The 12,163-nt window shown below is 44.9% G+C and overlaps 5 protein-coding genes across 5 annotated transcripts; 1 reads left to right on the forward strand and 4 right to left on the reverse strand. All coding sequences in view use genetic code 12, as the record gives it.

The window, feature by feature from the left end:
- Nucleotides 1–18: 18 nt before the first annotated feature.
- On the reverse strand, nucleotides 19–1,041 carry FOB63_004647 (SDR family oxidoreductase; the record flags this gene model as incomplete). Its single annotated transcript, XM_002614079.2, has 1 exon — nucleotides 19–1,041. The coding sequence occupies one exon, from the start codon at nucleotides 1,039–1,041 to the stop codon at nucleotides 19–21; it is 1,023 nt and encodes a 340-aa protein (XP_002614125.2).
- FOB63_004648 (Major Facilitator Superfamily protein) lies at nucleotides 1,022–2,797 on the forward strand (the record flags this gene model as incomplete). Its single annotated transcript, XM_002614078.2, has 1 exon — nucleotides 1,022–2,797. One exon carries the CDS (start codon nucleotides 1,022–1,024, stop codon nucleotides 2,795–2,797), a length of 1,776 nt encoding a protein of 591 aa, XP_002614124.2.
- A 303-nt stretch (nucleotides 2,798–3,100) lies between these two features.
- FOB63_004649 (transcription factor domain family protein) lies at nucleotides 3,101–5,059 on the reverse strand (the record flags this gene model as incomplete). The annotated part of the gene is made up of 1 exon (XM_002614077.2): nucleotides 3,101–5,059. The coding sequence occupies one exon, from the start codon at nucleotides 5,057–5,059 to the stop codon at nucleotides 3,101–3,103; it is 1,959 nt and encodes a 652-aa protein (XP_002614123.2).
- Nucleotides 5,060–5,251: 192 nt separating this feature from the next.
- FOB63_004650 (MCT family MFS transporter) lies at nucleotides 5,252–6,694 on the reverse strand (the record flags this gene model as incomplete). Its single annotated transcript, XM_002614076.2, has 1 exon — nucleotides 5,252–6,694. One exon carries the CDS (start codon nucleotides 6,692–6,694, stop codon nucleotides 5,252–5,254), a length of 1,443 nt encoding a protein of 480 aa, XP_002614122.2.
- Nucleotides 6,695–7,623: 929 nt separating this feature from the next.
- FOB63_004651 (Hyphally regulated cell wall protein N-terminal family protein) lies at nucleotides 7,624–10,971 on the reverse strand (the record flags this gene model as incomplete). Its single annotated transcript, XM_066102421.1, has 3 exons — nucleotides 7,624–8,686; nucleotides 8,734–9,006; nucleotides 9,179–10,971. The coding sequence occupies 3 exons, from the start codon at nucleotides 10,969–10,971 to the stop codon at nucleotides 7,624–7,626; spliced, it is 3,129 nt and encodes a 1,042-aa protein (XP_065958271.1).
- Nucleotides 10,972–12,163: the final 1,192 nt, after the last annotated feature.

Here is a 12,163-nt window from a genome sequence, read left to right on the forward strand (position 1 = left end):
ATAAAGCAAACTGATTGGCTAGTTCATAGACAACAACTGGTGGGCCAAGTCAAGAACGCTGGTCTCCAATTGCCTATAAGGAATCTTAAGCACTCTCGAACCTTTGGACGAATCTGTAGTATAGTGAGTTCCGGTGATTCTTTCCCCAGGTTTGCCCAACGGAACTTTACTAGCACACTCATGCGGTAAGTTTTCTCTTAACACATCGGCAATTTCCTGGTTATCATAGTCGCCGGCCGAAATCAAAAACCGTTGATTGGACGCTTCCTTTTCTGTCAATGCTGCAACATGATATTCGGCCAAGTCACGGACATCAACCCAAACCGGGTTTTTGGTTGGAGGAATCTCCGCCATCGAAGACTTCAAAAGCGACATGATCATCTGGTTACTAAAGTTCAACTCGCTTAAGCTGGAAACCAACCTGGTTGAATAAACAGGACCAAACACCATTGTTGGGCAAAGTACACACAAATCAAATGATGGAGAGTTTTCCAGCATAAAGTCCCAAGCAGCCTTTTCTGCCACTGTTTTCGATGCTCTGTAAGCAACGGCAGGGTCTGTAGTAGAGGCTCCATCGGCCCAAGTCAAAGGACTAAAATTGTCCTCTGTAAGAACAATTCCAGGCTGAATACCTTGGCTAGCATCATAAACGGCGGCAAAAGAAGACGTCAAAACGACTCTCTTGATGGAAGAGTTTACGTTTGCCGCATTCATCACTGCTTCTGTTCCTTTCAACGCTGGAACAAGAAGATCCTGCTCGAAATCTTTTACTGCAAAATTGAATGGTGATGCCAAGTGAAGAACGCCAGTGCATCCTTTCATAAGTTCGGTCAATTCGTCTTGGCTGGTTATATCGGAGCCAAACGCAGGCTCCAACAAATGCCTTTTTTCCTGGGGGACACTATCCTTTAGCTTTAGGTACTTTTCTTGGGATCTTGCATGCGCTTTCACTCTAAAATTCCGCTCCAACAAAAGGCCAACGCAATGGGCGCCAATAAAGCCCGTGGCTCCGGTAACAAAGATGTATTCAGAAACAGTCATGGAAAAGAAAAAAACTGGGTCTGGAGAAATTTTCTTGCTTCAAATAGATAAGCGGAAAGACAGTTGCAAGACTGTTCGCAACGTGATCAAAAGCCCCGGTGATTGCGACTGCCGGCGCCTTTCGCAAATTGCGACGGCTATCTTATCTATGCATCGTGCATGCACATCATGCAGATCCGAAGTTGAAGAAAAAACGTTTCTCTATAAATACGAATGGTTTAGTTCGGTTGGAAGCCAGACAGCAATGCAGCAAGAAAAGTTCCACTTGAAGACAGAAGTGAAAAGCATTGGCAGCTCAACATCCATAGCAGTGCACGAGAACAAAAACTTGGAGTACATTAGGAATTTCGATCTTAATGCACATCCGGAAGATGTCACAATCAAGCAGGTAACGAGAAAATTGGACAAGATGCTAGTCTTACCTATGTTGCTTGTGTATACTCTCCAATTTCTTGACAAGGTCACATTGAACTACTCTAACGTCATGGGAATGCCAAAGGACTTGAAGTTTGAGGGAAACCAGTTTTCCGATCTCGCAACATACTTCTTCGTGGCCTACATTGTTGGCGAGTTTTTCCAGGCCTTTCTTTTGCAGAAGTTCCCTGTTCATCTTGTTTTGGGATGCAATGTTGTGGTGTGGGGCATTTCTACAATGTGTAGCGCAGCAGTGAAGAACTATCATGGTATGCTTGCGTTAAGAGTCATTTTGGGATTCGCTGAAGCGGCCGTTATTCCGTGTCTTGTGCTCATAACCACAAACTTTTACGATAAGGCCCAAGGTGCATTTCGAATCGGAATTTTCTACTCCGGCTTGGGGTTGGGCCAGATTATTGGAGGCTTGTTATCTTTTCTTTTCCAGTTGGTGGAAAGCAGCTTCGAAGGGTGGAAAATCTTGTTTTTGGTGGTGGGTTTTGTGAATATATCATGCGGCTTGTATGTGGTATTTTTCATTCCTCCAGAGCCCTTGGCAGCAAAGCAGCTCACACCAAAAGAGAAATACGTTCTCTTGGAGAAATTGACAGAGGGAAAAGTTGGTGTGAACAGCTACAAGTTCCAGCCTCGGCAAGTTTTGGAGATGATCATCGATCCTCAATGCTGGCTCTACTTGATTATCTCGGCAACCATATCTTTTTCTTCAAACACGATTTCTTCGTTCTCGTCTAAAGACATTATGTCGTTCGGCTTCACTTCCAAGCAGGCTGCTTTGCTCAATATGCCTTCTGGTGTTGTCAGCATCGTGTCATCTTGTCTATCCACATATTTCATTATGAAGGGGATTACAAGATACCTTGCAATTTGTGTTCTTCTAATTCCAGCAATCATCGGAGCTGCGCTAATGTCCTATCTTCCCAAATCCAACAAGGCTGGTCTTTTGGTTGGTATCTATATGATCAATTGCATTACTGCTCCTCTTGCAATTGTTTATTCTTGGGCAGCAGCAAACGTGGCAGGTTCCACAAAGAAGATTGGTGTCACTTCCCTTTACATAAGCATTGGCTTTGCTATTGGAAACATCACCGGCCCTCAGTCCTATCGGGTCAAAGATGCACCATACTTCCAGCCAGCAAAGATTTCCATGTTGGCTACGCAAGCGGCTAGTTTTGGTTTGGCCTTGGTCATTGCTGGTATCTACTATCTCAGAAACAAAGCCAGACAGGGACACATTTCCACTGACTTCAGTGAAGACAAGGAAGCTCTGGACGTCTGGAATGACATGACTGATCTCCAGAACAAAGCTTTTATTTATTCGTACTAGTACATAGTGAGGTGATATGATTTTCTAAGAAGCGTTACTCAAAAGAATAGCATTGTAAGGAAATGAGAGATATGAGACACTTGAAGAGCTGAGGCATAGGGTTTTCAAAAATTGGTTCAATTTTCCCATATTACTGTATGCATAGTCTAATGCGAGATTATGCGCGATTTACCCAAGTTTTGCAAAGTTAGAATGCACTAGCACTTTCACTAGTCTTATCGTATAGAATATTTACAGGCAATCACATTCACTTACAATATTTTATTGAATATATTTTACGTACGCAACCCCTCAACATTTCCCTCATGAGACCAAGTTCATGTTTTCCTCGAAAAGATCGCCGCCAAGTGAATCAAGCCATGTTCCACTTGTCAATTGCCGTAGCATATCATCCACATCCAAATCTCCAGTTTCTGCAAGATTCCCCATCTCGTTGAGATTTGCGCCTTGGGAATCTCCATTGGTATCATATTCTTCAAGCTTGGGCAACTCGTCCTGAGAATATTCCCGAAACCGGCCCATAAGGCCAAAGTTATGTTCGTTCAGATATCCGCGGTGATCGCCAAGATCCACTGACAGCATGAGATCGATTTCTTGCTCAAATCTAATCTTCATGCTTTGCACGCCTTGTGATAGCGCCCAAACACATTCGTTTGCCATAGGATAAAGCAGAGAACCTTCTTCGTTTTCGTAGGATCCAATGCCTTTGAGCATGTTGATGGCCGCTATGTACATTTGTCTTGGCTTGGGGTTGGCAGAGCCGCCGTTGACAAGAATGAGAGAGAAAGTGCCCACACTGAACAAGAGAGAAAGCGTGTTGTACCACGGGGCTTTGTCTTTGCCACACTTGACATTTTTTTCTGCCAAAAAAAGCATTTCGCCCATGTATTTTAAGAGGGCATCGATGCTCATACCCCGGCTAATGTATTTTTTACCGACAAAGTTGAAAAGAATCGGACTGTGGAAGGCGAAGGCAACATCGTAGAAATGAAGCGCAATTTGGTTTTCGGCCAAGGACAAACTACCGTCTGTGATCATCCCGTTAGCTTTGAGCCACTGATATGTAGATTCTAACCTCTCAGCTGTAGACAAAATATGTATGTCTTCTACCTCATCCCATTTTGTTCTTTGTGCATCGTGTGCAATGAGGCCGATCTTAAACATGGCAAAAGGGAGAGTCGGCGGTTTGTTCATGGTCCAAAATACTTCTTTTTCATTGGGAAACGGCACAGTGATTTCTTCGTTTCTCCAGAAACTTGGTCTCCCGAGTTGAATCGAAAAAACCTGGTCGAATGTATACACTGTCCAAAAAAGATGCATTGCCTTGCGTTTTGTGGAGTCTGCTTTTGTTTTCATCACTCGGTTCTGATGCAAGCCCATAGTACGAGCCATGCAATTGGCCAGATCCAATGCTCTCATGAGCGATCTCTGGTTATATGTAATGCGCAAATACAAACTCACAAGCAACCAGCCTTGAATGAGCTCGAGCGAGAAGTATTCTGTTGAAATGGTTTCGATCACCTCGTAAGCGTACAGAAAACATTCTGTTTCTAGTTCCAAACGGCTTTTCCGGGGGCCCTGCGGTCTCGTAAACTCAGTGAACCGTATGGCGATGGCGAAAATCAAATACAAAGTGGCCGAATGCAAATGAACGTCGCTTTTGGTCTTTAGCAGAGGATGTGCCGAGGCACGCATGAACAGGTGGAACTTTGTCTGGAAAAACTCTTGGATTTCTTTAGAAACGATCTCGAAAAGAGGGTTCACCTCTGCAAAAAAATAGTCCATGAGCTCGGCAAAAGACGTGGAGAAGTTGAAGCTGGGCCGTTCTGGAAGGCGCCTTCTCTCCAAGTACTGGATCCCCGACATGTTCCACCCGTAGTTATGTATGCGAGGAACTTTCAAGCCCGGATTCTTTTCGGCGGGGATCTGGTCGAGATTGGATTTGCAAAGTTCCCGGAGAAGAAGAAGCTGGCTGCGGGCATAGACACGCCACTGAATCACGCAGCTAATGAGATCGTAGTTTTTATCTCCAATGTGTTCTCCTGTACTTTGTGGGCTTCCCTTCACCTCTTTGGGTTTTCCAATGGGAGCTGGAACATAAGAAGCAAGTACGCTTGGTTCCAGTGGCATTTCGGCAAAGGAGCATTTGACGCCCATTTTTTCACATTTGGAGCACGGAAAGTCGCCCGAACACTTGATCTTCAGCTTGCGGCATCTGTTGCAGGCAGTTGACACTCTTTGGCGTTTTGTGGGGCGAGACATGGAAAACGGAAGGGGTCAGCGCTGGGATTCTTGGGGATTCTGTACAGGAGAAGAAAGAAAGTAGCGGGAGATTGGTGGTTATATAGAATCGAGCAGGGTCTTGGTCTGGTACCAATGGGCAAGTTAAGCCATTTATTAGTAATTCCCTAGAAGTATATAATGTATGTAGCGGTGTGCGAGGTGCATGGTGCATCATGCCCGTTTTGCAGGCCATGCAAAGAGATGCGCAAACACCTCTCCTGGCCGGACAGACACGCTTAGCGGATCGGTTTCGCTTGGATCCAAGTGGTTTTTCGCCATTTCAACGTCCCGAGCAATGATGTAGCCCCTCATCAATAAGGCTGCCGTGGCGCAAACAAAAAAGGCACACCCGGCAAAAATCGCCGTGTTCTGGTATAGGCCCGGGTCCACCACATTGTGGTTTTTGGGCGTGATGGAAAGACCAATGGGCTCGGCAAAAATGGAAGCGGCCCCTACAAACATCCACAGCATACAAAAGGCCACGTTGAGGCGGTGGAGACCAACTAATCGGGCCGTGATAGGTGCAGTGGTTGGGAAAATAGCGCCGATGAAAGTTCCTTCGAGAAGCCCAAGCATAATAAGCGTCGCATAGTTGCGTGCTGGAATCAACATGCCTAGTGTGAATATACAGCCCATGTAGTAGCAAAAAGCAGTCACTGTGGCCGGACCGAGCTTGTCTGAAATGTACCCGATGAGCGGCCGGCCGTAGCAAAAGCCCACTTGGACCATAGTGGCCACTATAGCACCCTGATGTTGGGAGTAGCCCAAAGATGAAGCCAAGTTGGCCATACTGTAGAGAACAATCACGTATCCGAACATGCACGTAACGTAGTAGAGGCACAAGATCCAGAAACCCACACATTTGAGCGTAGGCACATCGATGGGTGTGAACACAGACGCATGTTTCTTCGTTTTCACGAGGAGAACGCCAATGATAACTAAAGCGGCACTTATAATTGCCTGGGCCCGAAGGGCCCAATGGACACTCCGAACTTCCATAATCTTGTACATTCCCATGGTGAAAACCACGCCTCCGGCTCCGCTTCCCATGACCGAAAGGCCGCTGGCAAGAACCCTTTTTTTGTGGAACCAGGGGCTCACAAGAGGAATGGCAGGCAAACTGATAAACGCCAAGCCGTAAGACTGGAGCAAGCCCTGGGTCAAGTAAAGGTGCCAAAGTTTTGTGGCGTAAGAAGCAAGCATGATGGCCGTGAACTGAATGCAGTTGCCGATCAAAATAGTGGCGTGTGTTCCGATCTTTCCATGGATGAAGTGGATCAAGGGTCCGCTGAACAAACCTACTCCAAACGAGATTCCACCAATATAGGCATAATCCATCTTTGTGGCGCCCTCAAACGTGTTGTTGCGGAGGTACTCGGCAAAGTAGATACCGAAGGCCGAATTGACACCCCAAGTCGAAAACAAAAAGAGAAAGGCGCAAAACACAATCACCCATCCGTATCCACCATCTACATCGTCGTGATGATTGTGGTGGGCGGGCTTTTCTTCTTTATCCGAGGCATTGAATTCCAATTTTTCCACGTCGGCGTTTCTCTGTAAATTTGACGAATCTTCGGGAAGAAGATCAAACTCTCTGATTTCTGGACTCAACATTTCTTGCTTTGTTCAGGGTCTTGTTCAAGATGGGCTTTATAAACTAATTCGCAGCCGATGGCACGTTAGCCGCACATGCATCCGATATGCATCCGATGGTGCTTCCGACATCAGGCACACAAGCCGCTTTTGCCTCTGGTCCCAACCTTCGGACCTCAGACCGCCTTTTAATTGGGCAAACGGTTATTTCCTTGCTTCGGAGATCTTTTGCCATGCGGCTATAACGGTTCGATATCGGAACAATCTTTTGCACGTCATCCTTTGATAAACGTCTTTATACTGTGCACAACTGTGGTCATGTTTCCAGAAACTTTCGCACCTGTCGAATCCGGATACAAGTGATACGGTTGAAAGACAGAACTTTAGAAAGTCGTGGTTAAATGAAGGTAGCTGCATTTGTGAGGTCTTTTCTTTGTTTGTGTTTCGGCCATAGATCTTGAGTTGGCAATTAACTTGAATGCGAAGAATTGATAGTAGCTCTAAAAGGAAATAGATGGCCCAATTGATCTTGAAGGAAGACTTGGCTTTATCTTTGTCCGCCCCTTAACTGGTAAGATAAATTTTCAATGCATATTGTCAGTTCCAAGTCGTTTATTAAACGCCCTATCCCATTGAACTTTAGTGATGTCATAAGGGTTCTGAAGTACCTATTCAGAGGAATATTATCATATCTATAAGGATACGAACAGGTTAACCGATTAGTTAGTTGTATAAGCTAGAAACGGTCTGGTGATTATATTAATTTGGCATACTTTGTGCGAAAGAAGATTCACCCTACAGAATAAGGAATATTAAATTTAGTGAAAATTATACATAGATCGTGAAGAATCAAAGTCGAGAGGAAAAAGAAATGGAATAGAAAGTCCAAAATTGAGGCTCGAAAAAAAGGGTATACGAAGAAAAAGAAAATAATCACAGTGAACCAGTCACTAAAAGAGGAATAGTGTGACGATTGACACAAACACTGCAAAAAGAGTGGTGCCCTGGAAACTTGCACCTGCAGTTACAGAAATCACTGGAGTAGAGCCAGTTGGGACAGAAGCAGATTCTGATTCTCCGGTCTTGGACGAAGGTGCCTTGTAAGTGGATGTTTTCGGTGTTTCGGTGTTTCCAGGCTGATTGTTTGGTGCAGTGTTTGTCGTGGGGTTTTGCAAGTTGCCAGAATTGGTGTGGGCAGATTGTTCAGGCTTGGATTGCTCGGAAACAGCTGGAACACCAGGATGGACGTTTCCAGGCGATGACAGACCGGCAGATCTTGGAACGCCTGAAGTATTAGCACTTGCTAACGTTTCTTTGGTTCCACTAGCAGACCCACCTCCAGGTCTCGTGTTTCCACCATTATTTCCAGGCGTATTGTTTGCCGTAGAAGCTGGTAGAGGGGTATGAGTACTCGTCTTCGTTCCAGAAGATTGTTCTCCTGGTTTCAGTGAAGCTCCAGTTTCGGTATTCTTGGGCGTAGAGGAAAGATCCGCTGTGGGTAAAGTCTCAATAGTACTCTTTGAGGTGTTGAAGTATCCCAGGAAAGAGCTTTGGGAAGTACCAGTGACTGGGCCCAAAGTGGACTCTTGTGGGAAAAGAGAGGTTACGGTAGTTAATTGGCCATTCGAAGCGGTCGTCACAATAACCACCCCAGACTCTGTTTTAACACTTCCCAGTGTAGACAATGTGAATGTGGTGGTGTACTTTGTACAAGCTGGACAAGGAAGCCCACTTGAAGAAAACGTTGATGTGGAAGTTTCTCCAGTGGAGTGTGATGAACCACTGCTAGCGGAACCAGATCCAGACGAACTTGTTTCAGAACCGGAAGAGCTGCCTGAATGTGTAGAGCTTTCAGTTGAGCTCGATTCGGTAAAGGTCTCGGAGGAGCCTGTGGAGCTAAAGCCCGAACTCAAGTCTGTGGAGCTAGATGAGCCGGAACCGGTAGAGGCTGAGCTGGATGAAGAAGTGCCAGATTGAGAGGAAGTGCTTTCAGAAGAAGTGCTTTCAGTCGAGCTAGAGAAACCTGAAGAGTTCGAAAAACCAGTTTCAGAAGAGCTTACGGAGCTCGTTTCTGAAGTGCTGGAAGATCCAGACACTGTAGAAGATCCAGACACAGTGGAAGATCCAGACTCAGACTCAGAGCTTGTTGAACCAGATTCAGTAGACAACGAAGATTCCGACTCGGTAGAGCTTGATGAGCTGGTTTCAGAAGAGCTAGTTCCAGAAGAACTAGACTGGGTGGATGAACCAGATTCAGAGCTGGATCCAGTGGAGCTAGAAGATCCAGAGTCTGTGGAACTCGAAGATCCAGATTCTGTAGCAGTAGATCCAGACTCAGAAGAGCTAGAAAATTCGGTAGAGCTTGATGAGCTGGTTTCAGAAGAGCTAGTTCCAGAAGAACTAGACTGGGTGGATGAACCAGATTCAGAGCTGGATCCAGTGGAGCTAGAAGATCCAGAGTCTGTGGAACTCGAAGATCCAGATTCTGTAGCAGTAGATCCAGACTCAGAAGAGCTAGAAAATTCGGTAGAACTAGAGGATCCAGATTCAGTAGAGGTAGATCCAGATTCTGTGGAACTTGAACCTGACTCAGTAGAGCCCGAGGATCCCGACTCCGTAGGACTAGATGAGCCAGATTCCGTGGAGCCAGAGCTAGATTCAGATGCACTAGATGTACCAGAAGTTTGGGACTCTGTCGTACTTGATGAGCTGAAGTTTGTGCTGGATTCAGCAGAACTAGAAGATTCCGTAGAGCTGGAAGAGTGAGATTCGGTAGAGCTAGACCCAGAAGAGCTTGCGGAGCTCGATTCACTAGAGCTTGATCCAGTGGAGCTGGATTCAGTTGAACTCGATTGCGTAGAAGAAGACTCAGCAGAGCTAGAAGTGCCAGATTCGGTGGAACTAGACTCGGTTGAGCTTGCCTCTGAAGAACTTGAATCAGTAGAACTAGACTCAGTGGAGCTAGAAGATTCAGTTTCAGTAGAAGTAGACTCGGTTGAACTTGATGACTCAGTTTCAGTAGAGCTAGACTCAGTTGAACTAGATTCTGTAGCACTAGACTCGCTTGAGCTAGATTCTGTAGCACTAGAAGATACAGATTCTGTCGAGCTTAATTCTGAAGAGCTCGAGTCAGTGGAACTGGACGCAGCCGAACTTGATGATTCAGTTTCAGTAGAACTAAATTCTGTAGAGCTTGATTCTGAACTTGACTGTGTAGAACTCGACTCAGATGTCACACTAGAGCTGGAAACTGACTCGCTTGTGCTCGAACTCGAGACTGACAGAGAACTGGCTGGACCAGTCGGAAAACCAGGAAGTGGTGGGCATGCCTTGCAAACAGCGGGACTTGACGCAGAAGGTGGGTTCTTGTTGTATGTCACATATGACAGAATAAGAAAGCCGCCAGATGTATAAGCAGAACCAAAAACAATATTCAGCTGTATGTAGCCTGGACCGACTTCAAAACGGTATGTGGAGCTTGCGATTTTGACACTCAAAACGGTTCCTGAAATTGTTGCCGACTGAACAATACCAATAAATCCAATTCGGTTGTTGTTGCCCCATCCGGCTACTGTAAAAGTGTACAGTGGCACCTCCAACCCAATACGGATCTGAGATGTTGAACTGGTGAGATAAATGGTTTGATTGGGTAACAGGTAAAGGATTGGGTTGTCGACAAGCAAAAGAGAGTCTTCTCCAACAGAATAGCACCCAGCACCTTGCACCCTAGAGTGCTGGTACATGTTCATATGAGACAAGCAGATTGTACCGTCATTGAAAACTGTTTGACCATTCTGGCCAAAATATGAGGTTCCTCCTGTCCTAGTACCACTTTGTGCATATGTGATGGTACCATGGTTTACTGGTATAAAGTCCAAACCAGGCCAAATGTCCATGGTAGATCCTCCTGTGTTTCCAATTCCAGCCATGAAAATTTGACCATTGTTGAGAAACGTAGGGCCAAGAAAGTAAAAACTGGGAGCAGAAGTTTCGTTCACCGCATTGAGAACAACCTTACCGTTATTGGTGAAGCATTCATTGAAGTACACAGACATTCCTGTGTGTCTTCCACTATCTCCAATAAACAATTCTCCATTGACTGTGACTTTACCGTTGAAAGTATTCAAGATAAGGCCATTCTTGTTATCAAAGGCGAGGTAAACTCCTGGACTGACAAGAAGATCATCGTGGTAGTTTGCCCTGCCAACAATGTCGGTATTCTGAGAAATGGTAATTAATCCGAAAACGGTGCTGGCAAAAGTGGCCAAAGCGAAGGACAAGCTGAATGGACGCCGCATTTCTTAGAGATTTTACTAGTATAGAAAGAACATTCTACGCTTAAATACTGGTTTTTCTTATGTATTGTTTATGAATACGAATTTTCCCCATTGCAAAATTGAGCAGAAATCCAATGCTCCTCTGACAAAGATCTTTAGGTGGTGTTGCGTTGTGCATGGATCTCGTAATTTCTTGGGTATTGTTTCGTACTTCTGGGTTTTCAGGCCTCTAATTGGCAATCCGGAAATAAAAGATTTCTAATCGTCTACTGTGATGCAATCCTTTACTCTAGCAATGCATTTCGTACCTTCTTTCCCGCTCTGCTTGTGAATGGTCTAGAATGGAAAGTATTAGGTGTTTCAACATAAAACAACAGTTTGACTAAACCTTTTTACGGTGGAGTACCAACAACGCCCAGCACGGATTCGGAAACCCATTTTCGTATATGTACGTTCAATGTAGTGCATTAGTTACTAATTTGTCTAAGTTGCTACTCAGACAGTTAGAGAGATCGTCTTCTTTCCAAAACAAGAATAGGAAGAGACAACTTTTCTTCATAAACTGGTAACAAATACACCAATAATATCTTAACTAATGGCTGAGCTATTAAGGCTCATCGGTGTTGGTAGATATTCTGAAAATTCTTCGTGTAAATTGGTCTTCTCCACAGTGCATAATCGTGCAGAAACGTATTTGCTCTTGCATATGCATCTACACCCTTTATTTTTCGTTCTAACTACCTCTTTACGTTGAAAGTGTATAATACCTAGATATCTTGTGCAATTATCCTGATGTTCTTTTGATGTTCTTTAGGGAGGTACTGATGTTCTTTAGGGAGGTACTGATGTTCTTTAGGGAGGTACTGATGTTCTTTAGGGAGGTACTGATGTTCTTTAGGGAGGTACTGATGTTCTTTAAGGGAGGTACTGATGTTCTTTAGGGAGGTACTGATGTTCTTTAGGGAGGTACTGATGTTCTTTAGGGATGTACTGATGTTCTTTAGGGAGGTACTGATGTTCTTTAGGGAGGTACTGATGTTCTTTAGGGAGGTACTGATGTTCTTTAGGGAGGTACTGATGTTCTTTAGGGAGGTACTGATGTTCTTTAGGGAGGTACTGATGTTCTTTAGGGAGGTACTGATGTTCTTTAGGGAGGTACTGATGTTCTTTAGGGAGGTACTGATGTTCTTTAGGAGGTACTGATGTTCTTTAG

The sequence above is a fragment of the Clavispora lusitaniae genome, assembly GCF_014636115.1.
Source record: "Clavispora lusitaniae strain FDAARGOS_655 chromosome Unknown tig00000223_pilon, whole genome shotgun sequence".
NCBI classification, from domain to species: domain Eukaryota; kingdom Fungi; phylum Ascomycota; class Pichiomycetes; order Serinales; family Metschnikowiaceae; genus Clavispora; species Clavispora lusitaniae.